Source organism: Venturia canescens, chromosome 6 (assembly GCF_019457755.1).
Source record: "Venturia canescens isolate UGA chromosome 6, ASM1945775v1, whole genome shotgun sequence".
NCBI lineage: Eukaryota > Metazoa > Arthropoda > Insecta > Hymenoptera > Ichneumonidae > Venturia > Venturia canescens.
The window spans coordinates 13,972,013-13,995,908 of record NC_057426.1 but is presented as its reverse complement, the minus strand read 5'-3'; the positions used below and the strand labels follow the sequence as shown (position 1 = coordinate 13,995,908).

Genomic DNA, 23,896 nt, shown 5'->3' with positions numbered 1-23,896 from the left:
GCCTCGGAGAGATCGATCATAATTTCTAATATCATCGATCGCGCGTACATACGAACTTGTACTTTTCTTCATTTCGTTTGAATCGGATGAAAGAAAAAGTGACGATCGTATCCTCGACTTGGCTTTATTTACTCGGCAAACTTTTTTCACTCGATCTTTATCGCTCTTTCTCTTTCCTGTACGTCGATATTCTTCGCATCTATTTCCTTTTTCACTATAAGATCTTTTCTCTATCGGCCAGTGAGCGTTTGAGATACGTAGATTTGTGCCGAGGAAACTGGCTTTCTTGGTTCTTACGATGCAACGCTGGACGACGAGGCAAAAGCCAACTTTTCCTACAGACGATAATGTTTCTTCGCTCCGCACCGCCCGACGCGTCACGAACTTTACGAGACACACGAGAAATTCTAAGATGCATACACCATATGCTGAATATACATATCTGCTCCTTGGCTTGTCAAAATAATAAATGCCCACGAATATAAACGTACAAGAATTGAGCTGAAGTAAGCTCGATCGCGAATAATGACCAGCAATTAAATTTGTCATTTTGCGCCATTAAAGTCAACTCCAGTTTCTTCATTAATAGTACGAGAGCCCACGACCAAAATTTCGGTCTTATAGCAATACGACCAAAACCGCATCAAATCGATAGCCACGATTGTCCTGAACTCAAAAATACCCATATCAGAAATTTTCCGCGTAGCGTTTGATCTGACCGAATTTTCAAAAATGTCAAAAAATTTAGCCGACATGTTTTACAGCAATATGTCTGATTATTGGAAGGTAGTTGAATGATAGCTCTAAGATACCGGAAACATATTTTTCAGAAGTTAATAGTGTCGCCCGAACCCGGAGGATCACTTAAAAAAATTAGAAATGAGACTAAAAAAAAAACCCATAGCAATACGTCTGAAAATTTTGTTTATAAGAAAATGTGCGTTAGTTGACGATAACAAAATATTTTTCAGAAGAAAATGTTGTCGCATTACATTTCGAGAACGTTTTAAAAATGTCAAAAAAATGTACCGCGACTTGTTTTATAGCAATATTTCTGAAAACTGTTTGACATGATAAAATAAGTTGTGCAGATGTAGAAAAAATGAATTTCAGAAAAATATAGTGTCGCACCTTCTCTATCAGAAAAGTTTTCGATACTCCGTTTTATCGTATTTACCCGAATCCGTAGAACCGAACTGAAGAGAGTTAAATAATTAGTTCAAAAGGGAACTTGGATGAAATTGCCAAAAAAAAGCCGTTCCCGCCATAGGAGCGTATCAAGGGCCGAGGCGATTGCCAGGTTACTCCGAAACGTTTTTTTTTTTCGTTTTTTAGGGTATAGGCGAAATCGAAAATTTCTGAAAACATTTTTTCAGTAATTCCGACAGCCATGTGAAAAGTTAAAAAAAAATTATCCGGGTTGCTATCAACATGTCGGCTAATTTTTTTGACATTTTCAAAAATGCGCTCAGGCTATACGCTACGCGAAAAATTTCTGAAAACGAACTTTTTTGTCATGAAATGACAATACCTATGTATGTTATGTAAATCAGACGTATTGCTATAACGCCGACTGCCTATTTTTTTTTGACACGCAGCAGAAATGATCTCCCACGCAGTTGCTACACTTTTGACCGTTACTACCCACCTAGTCGGGTTCTAAATCATATAATCTAACGATTTTATATAGTTTTAGCCGTATTGCTATGAGACACGATTTTGGTCGTGGGCGCTCGTACTATAACAAAGAATACGAATTTCCAAAAGTTTTCAAACAATACTGAAACGAATGGAGTTATAATCCCTTTGAGAAAATAATGTACGAATAGAAAATTCAGAAATAACACGAAAATAGTGTACGCGATGTTTGCTTCATGAAGTTAATTTTCGTAAATTCAATTAAATTAAATAATAACGACAACGTTTTGGGAAAAAGCCTTTAAAAGGCATAAAAACTCCAATTTATTTGATCCAAAATTTAATTGTAACAAGAAATGAACAAATTTAAAAGTTTGTGAATAATGATGTGATAAATATTTAATGTATATTAGTATCGACTCCTTTATTGATAATGAGGAGGAAACGATTCTCGACTCCCATGGATTTTTGAAGTCGCTTTTACCGAGGGTCAGATTTCAGGCTTCGGATCGGTTGGCCAGACCGATCGCTGTCCTGTTCGAACACAATTTCTTTGAAATTGTTGTATCATTTGTAATAATATTATAACGAATGTGTGTAGAATTGATGATATTTAAAAAAAAATATTAATAAGAACTTTTCAACTTTTTCCTAACTATAAAGAACGTTGCGTGTGCAATTAATGATATCTCGATGCTAGCTGAACTCTTACATTTTTTCTCGTTACTAAAACAAGAGACAAAAGATAAGCTTCGATCACGAATTACAATGCGAATTTTCTATCGATTTCAAACACCAATTAATCAATTTGTTTGTACCAAAAGAAAATTCACAAAAGAGTGTGCAAATGTATCGAAGCGTAATTGAACACGTTCTTGAGTAATATTTGATCGAATAAAAAAAGCTGTAACCGGAAATGTTTATTATGCGTTTAAAAACGTGTCGAATGAATAAATCAATCGGCCAATAAACAAATAAGTGAACGCGATCACCAAGGCACTCATCTGATGCTTCGATATATAATAATTATGCACCGTTATAATTGCGTTGTGATTCGTCATTGCGGTTATCATAGTCGCGGCGCCTGAATATACCTGCTACGTTGCAAAAGCACGGAGGTTACAGTCTCGGTGTGCCCGTGTGTATCTATAGAATCATTAATGCGCGAGGAGTTATAGACGGAACTATATTAATTCGAGACACGAAGATTCCAGAGTCGCACGTTACACTTCGAATGGACGGTCTCGTTTCGATTTTTTAAATACTTATTCCTCGTGCGATGAGACTGCGCGTGTGTATGTGTGTGTGTGTGTGTGTGTGTGTGTGTATTTTAAAGAGAGTGAGGAGCAAAGTACACGCTAGATCCCCGAGGAGTGTTGTGCACTTCCGGTAGGAATCGATAGCTGCCACTTTCACGCAGCCATCTGGGCCACAGGCTCGTATGCACACATGGCAGATTGTTGATACGCGAAAAGGCGTAATTGACTATGAATTGAGCGTTAGTTCAAGAGGATTAAAGCCGTTTTGTTTGGCAGGCAATAATGCAGTGATATGTGTTTCTCGTGGGCAATACCTTTGTGGACTAAATTAACATCGATGCCTCGCTATATATCTCAGATGGCAAGAACATCAGGCTAATTATCCTTTTGCTTGAGGGCACTGGGGTTTGGAACGACGGCTAAGAGCCATCGTTCCAAACGAGTTTGTCCCTTCCCGCATAAAGGCACGAGGGGGCTGAGTATCCGTGAAGAAAAAAATCCGTTTGCACAATCTCATTAAGAACGAACGTTTGAGAAAGCAGTGCTATACTCGCGATTAATGAACGTGTGACAATTCGGAAAAGTTGTAAATAGGGGGGGGATTGATTTTTGAAATTTCATCACCTCGCAGAATCGCTGCCGGCCCATTATTTCTTTTCGTCCAAAGGCCATTGCTGCGTTTTCCGTGAATCGGTAAAAGCGATGAAGAAAAGTGTGACAGAAAAGAAACTCGCAGTTGCAACGATGCAGATTTCGAATGAACGTGATCACTCAAGATTTTTCGGTATAGTTTTGTAGCGTGATTAATAATAAATAGTGCCTCATCCCGGAGGGAAACGAAGGTATGAGAACAGCTGATTGTCTTTTATAGTCGAAACCACGATATAGAAAATGATGGACTAAATTCGTGAGGCTGCGGAGGTCATGTATGCACGTATATGTACAAGCATATTTATCATTGAGAAAGAAAGAGAAAGAGGAGAAAAGAGAGGGCGAGAAACGATGATTAAGTAGAGGAAGATGTTTTCTGTGTCGAAGAAAGTATCGTCGTTCAAATAATCGAGCGCACTCGCCTCATCATCGCGAGGATGAATCTTCATCATCTCTGAACGCAAATATATATAAATGTATATATATATTTATTATATACGTATTCATTTTTATCGTTGTAATTCTTCTGTCACTCATTATGACGCACAAATCCATGTTTGAATCGGCGATGACGGAGGGGGAAAGAGAGAAAAGAAAGAAAATAACGAAGATAGACGAAAACTACGAGATTCATAAAGTATAAAGACGCGAAATCGAAAAGAACAAAGGAAGTACCGGGAGAAGAAAACAAGCCGCGTGAAAGGGGCCAACGAAACAATTACCATGAAAAATTCTTCACAGTCATTCAGTCAGGGCCTTGAAGTTTATAAAGCATATACACGGCGATACTTACTACATTTTTTAATATACGGGGTGTCCGGATTCGTGATATCGTTAATGAGATGGTAAACTTCCATGAGAGAAAGGAAATAACGAATAAAGAATAAAAAACGAGATTTTTTATTTTGATTCTCGAAGCACTTTGATTGTTTCGAGATTTGTAGTTGCTTTTTTACGACGCTTGTAAAAATTGAAGAAGGACAAAAAAACAAGAAAAATTCTGGCCGCCATTTAACCCCGAGTTTTACCAGATCGTATTTTTTGTCTAAATCATAAGAGCCAGCGGTGTAAGTACAATGTCAGCCAGTGGGACGAAAGCTCCGGACGTGAATTTGTCGGTTTTAACACGTTTAGTTTTTTTAAGGCTTTTCCTATCTCGTTGTAGCCTTTGAATCGTTGCGTTACTATCATTCACATCCGTCCGGGTTGATGATAGTGGCAAATAACTGTGTCCTGATAATTAATAATTCCTCGTGTACGTCAGGAGTCCAGTTATTGTATTACAGTTATCATTTATAACAGTGTATAACTCGATTACGAAATCAATTGTAACGATATCACAGCTACGTTGGTCCTAAGTTTCTGTTTTTTGTTCTTATTTCGTACTTGTTTTTTTCCCCCCCCAAATATACTAACGTATAAGTGGAAGTCTCTATTTCGTTGGTGCGAGATGAAAAGAGCTGGAGATCGGAGAGTAAGAGGCGTGTGTGAGCCCGAGCAATCTCAGACTCATTTTCAGGTCAGTGTAGTTCCAGCCTGTTATAATAATAACAAAAATACTCGGTGCATGCCATCGCGTGAGGTTAAATTATAGGATTGTTGTAGGATGATTCGTCGAATGGGAATAAAACAAAAAGTCACACTTATTCTTAGACTCGTTAAAGGGCACCACTTGGCCAGGACGACGGAGATAGCGACCTTGATAAATTAACGATTCGTCCCTGCGAGTGAAGATCGCATTAAAAGAAGAAAATCGTTCCATTTACTGCCACAATAGTTTTTACAGTCTTGTAATGATCCGAGTAAACAAATCCTCCGGATTCGTCGTACAGCAACAAAATGTTGAACAATGATAATTGTGCGATACAGTTACAGTGTAATTACAGTACAGTAACACCTTACACGTTGAGGACAATTACAATAAAAAGTCATTGTGAAGTAGCCGTGGATGCAGCTACAGTTGCAATAAAGCGAGGGGACAGTAACATTATCGTTACAGGTTAGTTACACTACAGGCTCAGTGAAGCTCGAGACAGAACGCAGTAATTTAACAACAGGATACGCCAACAGGAAACTCGATGAAAAAGGGAAACAACACTATTGACGATAATTGGAAGAAAAAATAGAAACAAACGTCGATAAACGAAAAAAAAATGCAACTGGAGACCGAGTCCGAGGGGATGAATAATTCAAAATATCAAAATCATCATTTGGGTATGCGATAAATGGGAAAGGTTTACTAAATATACGTGCACATTTGAAGCAATACGAAATTTGAATTTGTCGGTCAATTTATCCTGTAATTTTCGTGTCATTTTATATGCAGTAGCACCAGTAGCAGCCTCCGGGCACATATTGTAACACTTAATGGTAAAAAATAGTCTGGAATATGAGGATCTGTTGTGTCGTTTAAAGTGAGCTCGACGATCGCGCGGATATTGAGATTCGCTCAAGGGGTAGACCGGTACCATAAAGGTATTTCTTTTCCCTCGCACACGGGTGCTCTACATGTGACAAGTCCGTGACCGTGTGCTTCGATCGGAAGCAATTGAAAGTAGAATTGACAGCGAGCTGGCGAGCTACCGTCGGCGCGGAGAGAGACAGTAAGAAAATGAACGGGAATAAAAAGAGAGGAGGCGAGAACGAAAAAAAGACAGCGAGAGTACACGAGGAGCAACTCGGATGCATCGCATTGTTGAAACACAACGGGTCTCACACCCGACAACAAAAACAAGCAACGCGATTGCTGAAAGCCAAAGGGCGTAACCCACGCCAGTCAACTCTGCAGCATATGTGGGTTAAGCACTCTTGAATTTTTCGATCAATCGATCCACAGCCCGATAAGTATCGAGGCTAAACATCGAGATAAGTGCGACCCATTTCCGATCTAAGTCATTAACTTATTAGTATTCGTTGGATTATTTTCATCGTTATTAGTTTTATGAGAAAATGTATTTGAGCATGTGTGCTTCTGGGATTAAGTGACGTGGATTGATCCGAGCCTCCATCGATATTTGATTGCCGGAGAAACGTCAATTTTTAGTAATTTACCGATCACCCATGGCTGAACATTCTGATGTGAAAGTCATTATTCCGTTTTTACAACTCTACGCCAAAATTCTAAAGATTTATATCAGATGTCAACCAAGTATTATGGAAATTTGATAAAAGTTGGAAGTTCTCAGAATTTTCCGCGCCGAATGCTCCCGCTTTTTTTTTTATTGCACCATCGTTGAATGTTGTCCTCGAAGAATTTGAGCGAATAACCAGACCCAAGTATAGGATCAAGCACATGGTTGAATAGTTAGACGAAATGTGGTCGCCGCGACTCCGCGTCGAAGAGATCTAGGAGGGTAGATAAATTTATGCAAAGATATCGCGGGAGAGAGACGGAGATACACATGCATGAGCATCCGTGTGTGTATGCACAGATATGCACAGAAGGAAAAGATTGGAAGCGCGCACGTAAGAGAATCTTGGATAGGAAAGTTAAAGCCCCCCATCGCAGCGAATATCCACGTCGAGCGAACGAGCGAGTGAGCGAGCGAGCGAGCTTCGAGAGATCAACTCAGTGAGATCGATTTCCAGGTCGAGCGTAGATCGAAGCTTGCCTCACTCGCTACTCCGCTCTGGAGGTGGGTACGAAGGAAGGAGAAGGCTATTGGATCCACAGGATCTAACAACCGAGATGCATCTCTGCTCGCGGAGCTCTTCCCAGCATCCTCTCTGCTCGCTTCTCGATTGTGGACCGTACTCGATCGAGAGTCACACGGGCGTTCTACATGTGACATGTCCGTGACCATCAACGGGAGCCAGTTTTGCTCAGAAACTCGAGCATTTCTGGCATTCCGCGACTCTCACAGATGTTCGAGCTGAGAGGCACCTGCGGTCTGCACATGTAACGTTCGCGCACGTGTACAGCTATACGCACAGCATCTCGTCGCAGCGATGAGAACTTGAGTTTTCAGTGGAACAAGTTCCTTTCGGATTCGAGCCAACGGGACTTGATTTTGGATCGAATCGACGATTGATCGGACCATCGGATGCAAATCGGAGTGAGCTGGAATTCATCAGAGACGCGATGAATTATAGGATTTTGGGCAACGAGTCGAACGGTTTTCTTCCAGACACCCTTTTGTAATTGATGAGCCAAGAAAAAATCGAAAAACAACGAAAAAAATCTTTAAAATGATCCAAGTTAATTGACGATTCGAGTCGGAGCTTCGTCGTCTTTCCGAAATAACGTTCTCATAATCGTTTGAAAACTTAGGGAACAAAGTCTTCGCGGTGTCGATGACACGGTAGAAAAAATATCGATTCTTTGGATTCTCCGAACTTGCCAGCGGTCGAAACTCAATCCGTGCTAATCACTAGAAAGTATTGTGAGGTCTTTTCAAACTAAAGGTATCAGGACCATTATTGAGCTCAATATTATCTCAAAGCAGATGTGAGGTTAGATCCCGTGCAATGTTCCACCGACCGAAGTCTCTTTGAATCAATGATTCTCCTATTTATCCCACGAAGGAACTTCTCCCATGCTAAATACTCTTAGATAGAATGACATAGTTGGTGCGAGTGGAAAATGATCTGGGATCAGGAGGGAGGAAAGTAACGAGAGTGGGTAAGCTCGTTGCGATCGATTTCCGTGCCCGCCAGTTATATTCCACATACCAAGGCTTCCTACTGCATCGTGTACAGTGAAACATCCGATAATTCAATGGGGCGTAGTATCAGACGGCCATCTTATCAGAATGAATTACTGCAGGCGTCGCGTTTGACGGAGTCAGACTTTCTGTCGGATCGACGGACGCGTGATTGAATAAAACGAGTGAAAATTTCGAGAAAGTGAATTCCAAAATTCAGTCCAAATGTGTTGAGAGCTGACAAAGTTAATATGAGCTAATATAAATGTAGACTGAGCTGAGTATGAAATCCCATAAGGATCGAGTCCGCCAAACGCCATGAAAGATAAATTTGATCTCGGCCTGGAGTCCACGCCGTGCATCCGTCGACGTCTAAAACTCATGAATGACAAACTTCAAGCTGACTACTCAGTCGGTTGGATAAATAGAGTGCCAAAGAGATTTGAGGTAAGGAAATTTCAACTGTAGAGGATGTGAAGGTGCTTAATGTAGAGTAGGTAGGTTGGTAGGTGGACATAACTCCTCGAGATCTAGTTTAGATAGTGCTGGACTTCTCTGGTGCCTGGTGCTCGTCGAGAGTACATGCATGTGGCAAAAGCAACTCGATCGGCACCAGCGACTGCGTCCTTGTCGCGGGGAGAGGACGCAAAGAGCAAACCAACAAAATGTACGGATCAGCATACATATATACGTATACCTCTCTATGGGAATTGGAGCAATTTCATGCCTAATACTCTCTATTTTTTTGCGGATCGAGAGATCGAGTGACGGATAGTGAGCAATTCCAGTCCCTCATTTTCACACTCGTGCTGCCTCCATCGAAAAATAAATAGATGCAAATTTTCAATTCTTGTTTATCATATCATCGATATGCTCATTATAACACTTATCTTTTCCAGACATCTATGTGATTGTACATGCTAATTGATGGTACACGATCTATAGGCTGAATGACGATGAAGCAGTCTTCCTCGAATCTGGGTTTTCTACAAAGTAGTAGGTTCCAGTAGCGGTGAGACGTAACTTTTTGAGATCGGGTTGGCACTGACTTTTTATTAACATTTTATCATTCTTTTGCACTCCAGGAATAAAGAACTTTCGAAGGGAAAAGCTTGTAATTTCGTGGTAAATCGAATGGGATAATGCGAAGGTAAGAGGAGAGTGAAGAAAAATGTTGACATATCCCCAAGATGAAAAAGTGCAAAATTCTGTTCTGCTGCTTGTAAAATATTGATTTCTGTAAAGGTTAATTCCTAGAGTAGCCCAGATCGCAGCAGGCGAAAAATTTCGCATCAGAATTTAAGTGTGAAAGGGGATTCCGAGTTTCTTTGCTTCTCTCACGGTTGTTACGCAGTTTTCTTCAATGGGGATTTCGTTTTTAGACGGGATACAATTATTCTGCATGGAAAAACTGGAATGTTCGGAGACTCTGACTTAACGACTGGATAAAAGCGTCACAAGAAACCAAGAAAGCGAGTGGGAAGGAGATGAAGAGCCAGAGAGAGAGAGAGAGATGAAAAGTTAGAAAAGGAGAAAACAAGAAAGCAGGATAAAGATAGAGAGAATCGAAAGATGGTGGAAACGCAGGCGAGGCAAAACAGGAATGCAGCTAGCTTATAAGGACGAAAGAAGAGGATGAGGATAACAGAGCACGGGCAACATAATATTCGTGCACAGCGAAGAGTCCACTCCTCCAGGAGAGTTGAGAATATTAGCGTCGGCGTTAGCGGGAGCAGCAGCAGCCAGCGGCCTCCTTTTGACGCGAATCATCCAAGCGTATAGATCGAATAAGTTTCCTCGTTCGATATCACGCTCCAAGGCATTACTATACATGTAAATATTTCACCAACTCGGGAATCTTGGGATCGCAACGAGCTACAGAAACTGAACGGTTTGTTCGAGAAAATCTCTTATGCAATGAAGATCCTTCGACTGAACGAAACGATTTTCGCACATTTTTTTCATCGCATGCGCTGTAACTCGAACTTGAGTAATAACGACTTACGGAATGGAAATGACGCAGCATCGACATAGGGCTTGCGTACGTTAGAAAGAAATCTTTAAAATATTTAACTTTTCTTTCATTTCATAAAATGGGAAAAATACTTATCTTCCGTTCTCTAAGAACGAATGAAAGCTTAGAAAGAGCCTGAACAAGCGAGACTGAAAATTTAGCCGATTGAACCCTCTTTCGAAGATCACGAAATTGATCTAGAAGAAAAACGCTCTTTGGAAATAATTAACAAGTGGTGGGTCAGAAGTGATTTTTCATGAGAGCAACGTTTGCGAGTGCGATATGAAAATAATCGTGGTGTAGTTGTTTTCAGTGGTTTGAAGAAAGTAGTCGAACGAACGGACGAACAAGGTTCAACAAGAGAGACCACGATACCGCAAAACTCGAACGAGCTTGCCGCGCACGTGCTCGCTTTAACCACATCGGTATGTGCATTTTTATTTTTTTAATTTTTTTCCCTTCGTTCTTATATATTATATAGAGAGTTCTCTCAAATATCCACTACATCACGTAATGGGAAGATATGATCGCGATTTCCGATAGTCCACGTAAACCGAATTCGATTCTTTTATCGTCTCATTTCACAAAGATACGAGTCATTTGATTCCTCTGAACAAAGAGTGAGACGAATTTTCTACGCGGCGATTGTCAAATGAAAAATAAAATAAAAAATGAAGAATACTATTGAAGAAAAAAGAATCTTTGTATCAAGTGAAAAAAGCAAGACACAAAAAGTGAGAAAATGCGAAGAATCGAGAACGAAGTAAGCATTAATAGAGCAAATTTTGAAATTAGAAACAAAGCGAAAACGATTTTAAACGAAGAGGATGGAAGAAGAGTAGCGAGAAAATTGAATAAAACGAGCGAGAAGAAAAGACGAAGCGGAAAAGCTGAGAGGCTACAAAGGGAAGAAATAAACAGATAAATAGAATGAAAAAAGGAAGAAAACGTCGACAGAGAGAAAGATATATTCAAAACGAGTTAAATTAGCGCAACGGCGTAGAGAAATCTGCATCGAGAACGAGGAGACGGGATGAGACTTTATTGTATTATATTGCCCCAAAGAATTTATGTATGCAACCTCGAGAAAGGTGGGTGATTATAATCAAAGGCTGTACAGGAATGAAAGAGAAAAAAGCAGCAACGATATACGCATGCACATGTTTATTTTCACATGTGTATTTATTTGTCACGAGAGAGGGGAGAAGGGTCATTAAAGAAGCATGTAAAGAGAAAGATGAAAGCAATCGATCATCGCTCGTTTCACACGTTCGTGCATCCTATTCTCCTTGCCCCTCAATCGAGAGCCCAAGTACGAACTTTCCATCGTGACTCTGACATTGGCCTGCGGATGCATTAAACATCAGTGAATTTCGCTGAGAGGCAAACTAAAACTTTTCCTGTGGTTTCCCACATAACGTCGACTTTCCCTCCGGCAAAAGGACCAACAGGTAACACCTCGTCGGGACAGACGTTCACACAGCTTTTGTAAACTAGCCTGCCCTCTGCCGTGAAAAATAATCTGTTCGAAACGAATTGCACTTGGCATACGGTTTGCCTGAATTAAGCCTATTTTTTGTTCAATGAGAAAAAAAAACTGAAAAACAACGTCGTTCGATTCGAAATTTGACTATTTTTATCCTTCACCACTCGTTTGCGGTCCCACTTTTGTATATATTTTGTTCCCCATACATTTGAGGGTACAAATACTCGACAAATCGTATAGCAATAAATATTCTCCATGTTCGGATTATAAAATAATCTCAACTCTCGAAATTTATTTCGTACTCAGAACGCTACTTTTCTCGTTTTTTGGCTAAAGACATCAATTTCCCCCACTTTTTTCAAACGGATCGTCCTTCTTCTTGCTTTCTAAGCTACCACTCCTGTTCTATCTGCTCTCGAGCGTGGAGTGAGCGTGTTCGTTGGTCGACCACCCGGGGGAAAAAGCAATATCATCGGGATAGCCTGTTTGCAGGTTGTATATCCCCTGGAGGAGTCTACGTTCACGTAGACCTCGCGGAGTTCAGTGGCAGCGAAGACCGGAGCAAAGAGAAAAAAGGAAGAAAAAACATGCTCTGTACGCGAAAGACGAGACGAATTATGAGAGAACGAGGGAGAATGTTTGGAATAATAACAAAGTTAAAGCGGCGACGATGACTGAAAGCGAGTGAACGAATTCGCGAAACGTCCGCATTTCGAACGAACGAAATGCTTAATTAAGAAATATCTTTAAAAAAGGTAAAATAGGCTATGAGATAAAAAATTTACAATTTCAACGAGAGAGAGAAAGAGAGGAAAAAAGGAACAAGAAAATACTGAGATACGCGAAAACTGAAATATTTCAAAATTAAATGAAAATACATTAGGGAAAGGAGAAGAACGAATACCAAGGCAAAAAGTAAAAGCTAGAACTACGACAACGAAAATTTATTGAAAGCAAAGTAGGAACCGAGGAATATTGAGATGAGAGAAAATAAAACGACCAAGCAGGAAAATGCAAAAGCTGGACACTAAATAAAATAGAAATTCTATCGAAAAGAAAAGTGAAAGAGATAGAATTGACAAAGTAGAGTGAGAGAGCTCGTACGAGGTCGATAAAAATGACACGAAACCGAAACAAATAAAAGACATTTATGATGGAAAGAAAAATAAATAGAAATGGAGGATTGTAAGGGGGGCGGTAGGAGAAAAAATTGGCAAGGAGAGTTTTGTGAGTTCGAGGAGGACGAGGACGAGGACGACAACGACGAGGATGAAAAGCAAAGGTACGACTAGAGTACTCAACCGGTAGCCGGAGGTTTCTGGTTGGTTGATAAGTGGGACTAGCGGGGACTCATAGTCAGGACCCCTCCTACGTGAGGCCCCAGTCGTACTCGAACCCTGAAGACGAAACGCGAGCGCTCTTCTTCATCGTGCGATCGCGGGCTTTAAACTTCGTCTTCGTCTATATTATCGAGTTGGCAGTGTCATCGCGACAAAAATCTAAATGAACGATAACCATCAAAACTTTGAAAAGTTATCGTCGATTAAAACGTGAATTGAATTTTCTTCGGGTTTTCGAGTATCGCGGTTCGCAGCTCAACCTTTCATAAATCACCGATTTTCCACGCTAGTTTTTATTGTTCATCATATTGCCTGAGTTCTACGTTGCAATAGTTTCTCAGTTTTGCTATTTACTGATTTTTTTACTCGCGCAATTTTTCGACGCCTGTGCTACGCTTTTTGTTCGCTATTTTGAGTCATTTTCTAGCCGAGAAAAACTCCGGGGAACAAACTTGAAGGTACGTCCAACGAACCTAATGTTTAATGGTTTTTTTAACCCTGAAATTTAGCCTCGAGCGCTTCGGTAGCCGATGAGAATTATTTGGCTATAATTATCTGTAGGTAATGCTAAAAAATACGTAACAAAATCCGCTGCCACGAGTGTCTTTGCTCCGATCTTGAAAGATCTGAGCAAAGATCGGTTAAGAAAAAAGTGTTGTACACGATTTCTTACGAAAATTGAAACAAAAAGAAATTTTTCCCAAATCGATTTATCCTAAGAAACAGCTGATAGCGAATCGGCGTAATAAGAGTGGGGTTCGTGAGATGAGTGTGGTTGTGACGACAAGTTCAAGAAAATTGAGATGTCCGCAATAATGTGATCGTAAAAGAGCGTGTTTCACGTGTGAGATGTACGCTTTGATTTGCCGGCAAAAGTGGCAAGGAAATAACTCGCTTTCGGACAGTTTATAACAGCTGGTTGAGCGAAAGGCGAATCGCAATTGCAATCACGCACGAAAGAGCGTCACAACCGGCACGAGTCTGGAAACGTCATGTAAATTGACGATTTCCTGTTGAAGAAAATACAAATAAATCTGTCGAAGAAAAATAGGCAGCTTATCTGCGATGAAAATACATGGAAACGTTCGGTTATTCGAAACAATTTAAGGTGGTTCCTCCACGAGACAGTTAAATTAGGAAATTATTTAAATTTGGCATACGTATTGTTTAACATATGAACAACACCTCTATAAAATTTTAACAAGTTTCACCATCCCGAACCCGAGATATATGTAATTGAAGTTGACTCAATTAACACGTAACATATGGACCATGCATAAGCAAACGGCACATTATTAATTCTACCGCTAGTACTAAAATTAGGAAGTTTATAAAAAACGAGGAGGAGTTAGAGCAGGATATCACAGATATTGTGAAAAAAAATCAAGGTGATTGACCATCTAGTTTGACAGATATAGCCTCGAGAAGTACGAAGGTTTAGGCTGCATACGATATATTTTGCAAGCGAACAAGCGAATGTCGTCTGTATAGACAACCTTTTCTGTGTGTTGAAGCGTAACCTGGATAGTTCCGTCAAAAAATTTACTCACGATGTCGGATCAAAAATACTTTTAGAATAAATTTTACGAAAGCAAATGATATTTGTACTATATCTGCTGGCACCGAGTACGTATATAGGCTCTTTACAAAGTTATTGATTACGATCCGAACGAATTATCAAGCCTTTTAATATGCAGATAGTACATAACTTTTGGTTGGGGCTGTCGCAGAGGATCAACCTTAATTTCGGTAAAAGTACACGAAGGAAAATCGATAAACGCAAATTCCATTTCTCCTTATTCAATGGACACTTTTGAAATGTGAACCTTTTAGGCGTAAACATAGCACGATGACGCTTGAAGAAAAGAGAAATTAATCCTGAAATTTACTGAGCCTCGTTCGAGATCTTTTTCACCGGATGAACAAAAGTTTTCAAAGTTTATCAAACTTTTCAATTCAATTTGATCTTTGACCGAAAATGTCGAACTGTGTAAATGAAAAAATATTGCTGGAATCAACATATAGGAGCCAGCCTGCTGGCTGAAGCACAACGTGGACGAAGAGCTCAGCGTCAAATTCGAAAAGTCTGTTCATTCTAGTTATTCGAAACCTGCTCACCGTTTGGATTGGAAGGCCCGAATCCCATGCAGAATTTTATTAGGCTCGAAGTAGTTTAAATCTTTGATGCGTCTGAGCCAAGCTTTCGACCTACACTTTGGTGGGGAGCAATAACTCGAGCGTGAGTTGGACTGATTGGAACTTTGAATGGTTATGTTGGCTCCATGCTTCTCTGATTTTCACGTAGAATGTATTTGACCGTATCTCGAGGATTCGTTCCCGGCGGATGATTGCGAGCTGAAAATGGGTACGATTTTAGTCAGACCATGATCAAAGGCAGGACCAATGCACACGTGGAAAACCTGTCAAATGCACAGTTTGACACTTTGCTATCGTGGATGGGGCGTGTCGTTCTATAAATCGCCGGGTAAACTCGATTTAATATAGCGAAAGAAGCGATCCAACGCTGTTTTTAGGAGCGTTGTGTTTTAGGTTGTGGAATTCGAAGCGAGAATAATCGGGTCTCATCGAGGCAAATGAATGGTGCTTGGACCACAAGTTTGTGTTTTGAAATCGGGGGTTTTGACGATAAGAGAGACCTCTGTATCGAGGTTAATATCGTATGACAGATGGAGGACACCCACGATGTATATACACGTGTATAATGAAAGCTCATAATAGGACACCATTGATTAATGAAGTTTCCAGTAACTTGTTCGGCGCAGGTGGTAAACTTAAATCATGGCGTTGTTGCTGATACGTCAAAGCGTTAATTGCACGTCACACGGACCGAATGAGCTTGTCGTTCCAGTATGTAAGACAAGATCGTTCGTACACAGCTGAATGAATGCGCCTTAGAATACTCGCTGACCCAAATATGCAAAACTAAACATTTGAGTCTGCTTCCTCGTTCGGACAGTCTCTCGACGCGTCGCAAGCAACGCTCCACTTTGCGGCGCACTCTACTTCCAGTCTGTCGTGGGCAGTCGTCGTTTTCTTCGTTATTACATTCCTCAACGTTTTTATTATTTGTCGACTCATCATTGATTTGATTCGGCAAAGTGCCCGGTGGATGAGAGTAAGGTACAGAAAATATGGATGGAGCGAAATGGCCAGTCGTCGAAAAAGTAGGGGGAAGAAGAAGCCCACGTAGAGAGTGCATGGGAAAGGCTTGAGGATACGATGGAAAGAGAATGAACTCTTTTTCAAGCTTCGGATGCACATGCAGTTTGTGGGCTTGGACGCTTCTTCGTGTACTTCGGGTAAAAGCGATCTAGAACTCCCTTAACGGTAACGGGATTTTCTTTTCTCTTTTTTCGCCACTCCCCTCCCCCAGTTTTTTCACCTCTTACCTTCAGTTTTTTCTTTCGTTGGCCGGAGATTCTCTCTCATGGTCACTCGACACGTGCCGAGAGGCACTGCAGAGTTCGCACCTTGAGATAGTGCAACGAAATTCGTAATTGTTTGATAAATTGCAACAAACTGCTGCATTTGATTTTACGGAAAATAAATGTTGGCGACAAAGGCAAATCACTTGTATGTTTTTTCATCTTTCCCCGCGGTATGGGTCGATCGTCGAGAGCTGATTTGTTAAAACTGTTTTCATAAAGCCATACTATTTTGGGAAATTTATGGAATCCATTTCAAATCGCGGTCCCAGCCGTTGATATTGGAAAAAAAGAATTGCTCCAATGCCATATTAATAATTCATTGGATTCATATCTTTATGAAAAATAATAATTGTGAGCTGAGAAAGATTTACGACGACTTGTACACGTTTTCGTTACCTTTTGCCATTATTTATGAATAAAAACAACGTTTTTATTGAATAAATACGTGAAATGATAATAAGTAAATATACAAAAAGAGAAATAATAGTTGAGAAGTGTACCGAGTTAATTGAAAGACGGTGAGAAATTCGTAGCTCCATTGAGTGATTGGATTTTCTCTCTTATTAGGTTTTCCACTCGGCAAGCACGCGAGGGAAAACGAGAGAAAAATATTGGAGAAATAAAAAACGCCAAGTAAAGATAAAAATAAACAAAAGATTAACGATCTTCGCGAGTTTCTTCATAATGATTGGCGCTGAGAGAAAAGTCCTACACTCTCTTAATTCTCTCTACCATTTTTTTATGCCCCACTCATATCATAAACTCGATCGGAGCTATACGAAAACAAATGTTGCCGGAAATTTGTTCGATCGAGATCATAATTTTTTTCGTCTATGATGAGAAATGATGGAAAATGAACTCGTTTCTGCATGGAAAGGATGAGAGAGAGAGAGAAAGAGAGAAAAAAAGAATTTAATACAAAATAGTGGATCGATCCATTATCGATCGATTCACGACTGATCGACTCTCATAATTATATAGGATTTATTGGACAGGCGATGAAGCGAGTAAGAGCGAAGAATGAGATTTTAATGTTCATCCAATTCTATGAGTTCATTCAACAACAATTAATAAGCCAATCTTCATGAGATACGTCCTCCAATAAAAAGTGCATGAAGCGCAGAAGAAAATTACTTTCTTGACTTCTCAATCGTGTTTAATTACAAACGTGATAAACGATTCTGCCACTATTATATAAATCTATCAAGATCTCTTATCAATTAGCTTGTTGTGTTTTAATTATCTCTACTATTTAACGTAATGGTTGTAAGGGGATGGCTCGAGAATGCACTAAACTCATTTGTTCGATCTTGAACGAGCCTCAAAAAATTTCTCATTCGCGGAGGGGTTCGTTTTGGTTTACAGTGCGAAAAAAAATACTAAAGATAACAGAGGAGAAAAAAATGACTGAATTATTCCTGAAAAACTGATTAAAAACGTGGAAATTCAAGTGCAAAAAAAGCATTGAAAAAAGAAAATCTATAAAAATGAATTGTAATTCAAAGGGCGTGTTTGAAGTTGCATCGCCTGGGACGAGCGAGAGTGTCGATTGTAGTAACTGACGTGGATCAGCTGACTTTTTGTTTCTCATTCTTCGCCGCGGTTGGTATTTGTCAAGTGTAAAGGAAACTCGATTTACCGGTGTGCGTGAGATCGTAAACCCCAATCGAGGTGAAGTAGAGAGTGAATGAATGCAAAGCTCACGAACACACGCGCGAACACTTGAACATACACAACACGGATATTTTTTCTTACCGATCTTCGGCGTGAGCTACGAGTGTTTCATCAATCGTTTTCACGATTTTTCACCTGCAGTCATGTCGAGAAATTCCCCGGAGGCTTCCGACAATATAAAAACCTGGGAAGACGAGTTGAGATCGAAAGCAGCGATCATTAAATAGTACACATGGGGCAAAATGGATCTCAATCGATGCGAATTGCGTTTAGTAAAAGTATCCGACACATTTGAGTTAATCCAAAGAGTCCAAAACTTTTTTTTAATCAGACTCAATTCAAATTCTTTTTTCTACATAAATCAAGAAAACTGAATGAATCGAGATCCCAGAAACGGGAGGCCCGAAATAATGGGCTCAAAGAAAACGTTCAATTTTTCCTCCGAACAAACACACGCTTTTTGAAAATTCAGTGTCAGATATAATCTAACGATTCTATACCGTAAATCGAGTACATATTTAAAAAATGCCTGCTTAACCATTGATGAGTGTTAGTCACGAAAAATCCTACCAAGAATTAGATGGCGAAAGAAAACGATAAAATTAGCGACCGTGATGTTTGAACTTACGAAAAAAAAAAAAAGAAAAAAAAACACACAAAAAGTGTTCTTTACGCGGTAAACACACGCCATGGCTAGAGATAATGTCCGTACGTAATGGACAACACGCAACGGGGTTCCTCCTGCATTGCTTGACGGTAACAACCATATCGTATTTCGTATTTCTTCATCTCGTACTCGTTCTTTGTGCCACTGGGTGTTTCGAACGGTACTTACAACCATAAACGTAATTTTATATCGTCACCGAGAAAGAATGAGAGAGAAAATACAATAATTAATCTCCGCATACATATGTTAATGTCGACAGTTTTATTCATTATAACACTCGTTTGTTGGAGAGTCGCGATGTCCCCAATATTGGTATTTTGGTATGCTTTCGTTTGCCATTTCTTAGGCCAAGCAGATAGCCCTGAAGATGAAGAATTCTCACGCGTCTCTGGCGATTTGCATCGGTGTGAAAAGAAAGTTTGTTTCATTGACTGTCCGGGCTTCTCGGTTCAAAGTCTACATGCGTTTAATTCGGAAACTGCTGAAGAGACTTCAATAAATCTCTTATGTAGATAGAGCGCACGAAAAACTCATCGCGATGGGATTAAGGAAAATTTGCTGTACGATGATATTGTTGATTGTCTGAATAAACCCTTGGTGGAATCTCAATTCAAATGAAATGGAACGAAACAGCCTTTTTCACAGAGTTACCAAAGTTGTGCAAAGTTTTGTTTACGCACCGAATTTGGACCAACTTATTTGAGTGTTTTGATCAAGCCAGAAAACGACGACGCTGAAGTTTGCAACGTTGGAGTCCAACAAAATTAAGGAAAATGACATTTATAATTGACCAATTTTCGATTTCACGAGTCATTGGTGTAGACTGAAAAACTACGAATTGTACATTAGGCAGGTAACAGAATTGGAGAATTATTGGAATTAGTGGAGAGATTTTTTCTATCGTTTCGTTGGACTCCAACGTTGCAAACTTCAGCGTCATCAGAAAACGACTCTTTATAGACACTTTTTTCGATGTTATAGTAACGATCGATGTAGGATTCGATGGTTTTGCAAAGTTTTTCAAAGGACTGATAAAACACGTAAAAAAAATCATGCTTCGCTTTTTCGGACTCAGCGATCTTTAATGAAAAATGATGATCATTTAGGAAGTTGACGCGTCAACATTGAAGGAATATTTGTATAACTGAAAAACAATGTTTTGTTTTTTGATTGTAGGGTTCGTCGCGTGGAAAAAAGTTGGTGATAAGAGTGTTAAAAAACATAAGAAGGTAATAAATCGTGATAATGAAGACTTTTGTTTCGGTGACGTTTCTGTTGGCCTGCGCGAGTTTTTGCTTGGCTCTTCCCCAGAGTTCAACGCAGACTCGGGGCCCAGCAAGGATAAAACAGACAACACCGATTCCAACAACGAACCACGCGATTTCGTCGTCTTCTTCGACTTCTTCGTCGCCCTCTACAACGTCTCAGACCCCATCGATAACGCCGGCAACGAATGTCGAACAAAGAATCAAAAACATCGATCAGACAACGAGCTCGAGTATTCAGACGAGGAAATCCTCGACCCCGTCGATCCAAGAAGTGACGTCTTCGACCGTGAATCAACAACAAACTACGTTGGCGAGTCTTGCCAAAGAGACGAGAGAATCGACTGGAAAGAATCGACCACAGATCAAAATAACCACCAACTTCTCGAGCATTGGCGAGGTACGTATAAGTTTGGTACAGAAATTTTGCGCTCATACCCAAAACTCGACTAAATATAGAAACACGTAAGAAAATAAATCGACGTTTTATTTCATTTTGAATGATAATTATCTTCATCGGGAAAAATCTGCTGCTTTTATTGCGCTTAAGGTAGAAGGGTGAATATTCGCTATCCAAGATTACGCGATGATATTTTTTGTAGACAAAAATGGATGTGTACTGGATAGACTTTGGATAGAAATTTGGACGCTAGTTGCCATGTAATTTAGCAGCGAATGAATTATTGAATATCGACTTTTCTCTGACACTTATCACTCCGGCACGCATGAAAGTCGTACACACATGAAAAGTAATTGAATTTTTTCATTAGTTATATCCAAGATTTCGCAAAAAAAAAAAAATCGATCGTTGTACTTCGACGACGCTGAAGTTTGCAACGTTGGACTGCCAACGAAATTAACGAAAAATCAAAATTTTTAATTCACCAATTTTTTATTTCACGAAGTATCGGTGCAGGTTGAAAAACTACGAATTGCAAATTAAGCAGGGAGCGGAATTGAAGAATTACTGGAATTATTGCTGGGTTTTTTAGACCATTTCGTTGGACTCCAACGTTGCAAACTTCAGCGTTATGTACTTCGTGGATATTCAAGAATACATACGTATTTTAGTTTTGAACCTTACCGTTGAAAATCAGCTGAAATATTGAAAAATATCTGATGAGAAATCATTCATCAGATACATGACAAATGGATTGGTAACGTTTGGCAAGGCTGCATTCAATATATGTTCACACGTGACGTCAGTTCGATCTTTTAGTCATATTTTGTCGTTCATTTGCTACGCCACGTTTTTTTTTGTCAGTTTTTACAAAACGACCACTTTTATCCCGGTAAACTTTTTATCGTTCATTTTTTCATTTTCCTCCACTGCAATATTACTTGGGACAGTAAACTCATTTCATAACCTATGAAATATGTAAACAAAACTGACAGTGTGATATCAACAGCAGCGACAGCTGTTGCACCTCGCCTAGTCAACAAGAACTCTTCATTTTTTTATAATAAAATTGTATAAAAATGTTGGTTCTCTACCGATAATATTTGTAAAATAATAAAATTATTATTTTAAAGTAAATTTCGTCTTTTGAAATTTCCGAAAAATATAGTTGGTTGATCACGTGGCCGTCACCCATCTATCTTAAAAGAATAAAGATCATCTCGTTTTTATCTGAGATCATTACACGATTTTAGAAAGGCCGAGACAACATCGAGAAGTCTAAAATTCCAAGATTTTCACGAACCTCCAGAACCTCTCGGAAAATCGATCTATTACAGTATTGAAAACTTCGAAACTGTGGTTACTAATCGGTCGATGAAAAAACGTTGATAATTCGGGCTCCCGCGTTTTTGTGAAGGGTCCTTGTAGTTTTTTGTAGGACAAGCAAATTAATTATAAGCTTAATAAACGATATTAAAAAGGAGGGTTAAAGGGGATCGGTTGAACTCCGTCGTGTAATAAATCATCGTTAAATACGACGAAAAAAAAACGACATGACTTGTTCTCACCGTTGGAAAAGGTGTTCAAACATTGAAAAAAAGAAGCTGGAAAGTTACTTAAAATCCATTAGTCCATAAAAAGAGGTTAAATCATGAGGAACTAGAGAGAGAGAGAGAGAGAGAGAGAAAGCGCGCGCGTAGTAGAAATTCTCTCGATAATCGGTAATTAGAGCAATTGGTTAAGAAACGAGAAACGATTAAACGAACGAGAGAATAGTCTTAAAAATAGCGAGTAACGGAGGTGTATTTTAAATGCCGGGATCGTGAAGTAAGAACAGTTTGGTCAAAAGACTAAACTGGGTTTGACTTGGGAAGCAGAATTGAGAGACAAAAGAACGGAGAGGAGAGAGAGAGAGAGATGAAAAAGAAAACAGTTTCGAGAGGCGCGGTTTTGCTACGGTTAGGCGTATGGACAACAAACAAAAGATCCCCTCAAAAAGAGAAAAAGGAAAGGGGGAAATAATGATACAATCCGCGTTTAAAATTCTTAAGAAATGAAGCAAAATCGGGGCGTCGAAGAGTGGAGGATTAGAAAAAGCGAGCCTAGCATGCTTGAATAGTCAAGGAAATGCTTCGATGGTTTAATACATCAGTTTGTTCCTTAATTCTCTGCTATTGAGTGGCTATGCAATGATGATTCACCAGAATAGCTAGAAAGAAAAATGGGCGTAGAGAGGGAGAGAAAAAGAGGAAAGTAGAAGATGAAAACAACGAAGATTGGAGAATCGGTGTATTTAGAGCTGCTTCGTTCTGCGCTTCGTGTGAACCAGCAGTCGACATTGCAATTTTTTTTTCGCTATACCTCGTTCCTGGAACGTTCAATTGGTCTTGTGTTCACAATCATCTAAACGATGTGTACTTCCGAATTTATGATCTAATTGAATTTCAACCCTCATTATTCGACTTCCACAATTAAAACTAAAGCCTTTTTCAACCAGATAACTTGAACCCAAACCAAACTGCACTCTTTTTCTTACACTCACCAATCATACGAAACTACGAAAGTCAATTGGATCCTATGACTCGAGATTGCCCCTAAACCAGGTCGAAGAATTTTCGTAATCTAAACAACAGCAATTTACAAACGAATCACGCATCGGTTAAATTCCAATGTAAAATCCATTTCGTTTACTTATAGTTTTATGTAACAAATTTCTCAATAACCGTTGAGTTAAAAGTAGTTAACCACCTTGGTGAACGAGTACACCAGAACTGCTGCTCCCGGCTACAGATTATCAAGAGTCATATCAGCGGCTCGAGGCAGAGTACTAGGGGAAGTGCAGCATCCGTGGGATACCAGTTTGTTTTTAAGAAATATCTGATAACATTACAGAGGAGAACGCGAGAAAAACTGCATGAAAATTTTTAAATAAAAACTATAAAGCTTTGATGACCTCGAGCAAAAACAAAAAAACATTAAGAACTTCGTCAAATTTTGAGTTGAGTAGAAAATGTCAAAAAATGACATTCGACTTAGGGTGCAGATCAATTGGAATAGGTATTCAAAATTAACTTCCCTTCATACCAATTGAAAAATCATTAAAGTATCTCTCATTTAAGTATATCCGTCATGTTTTTTCGAGGGAAAATGATTCTGGGAGGTACGAATATTCCTGCTGGACTCATACCGAGGACAACAGTTATCAGCGTTCTTCTTTTGGTTGATGTCATAGTTCTAATTTGTTTTTTTTTTCTTTACGACCAATTTTGAATCTTACTCTGAACGATGAAAAGCCTACTTCATCTTCATTGAATATACGCGCAGTCGAAAAGTGATTTTCGAATAAAATTTTCTCAATTATCATAAAATTTATCATTTTCTTTTTGCTGAAACCATTGGCTCTTGCTTGT

General features: G+C 39.5%; 2 protein-coding genes across 5 annotated transcripts in view; one reads left to right on the top strand and one right to left on the bottom strand.

Annotated features, from left to right (window-relative positions):
- LOC122412081 (elongation factor-like GTPase 1) overlaps positions 1-23,896 on the bottom strand; it is a 109,968-nt gene that overhangs the window by 42,407 nt on the left and 43,665 nt on the right. The window lies entirely within an intron of this gene.
- dsx-c73A (doublesex cognate 73A) overlaps positions 13,085-23,896 on the top strand; it is a 50,550-nt gene continuing 39,738 nt past the window's right edge. Inside the window, exons 1-2 of the mRNA XM_043421369.1 lie at positions 13,085-13,489; positions 19,998-20,486. Of these exons, the coding sequence (XP_043277304.1) occupies positions 20,067-20,486 (420 nt within the window). The 5' untranslated portion in view covers positions 13,085-13,489; positions 19,998-20,066. The remainder of the gene's footprint in view (positions 13,490-19,997; positions 20,487-23,896) is intronic.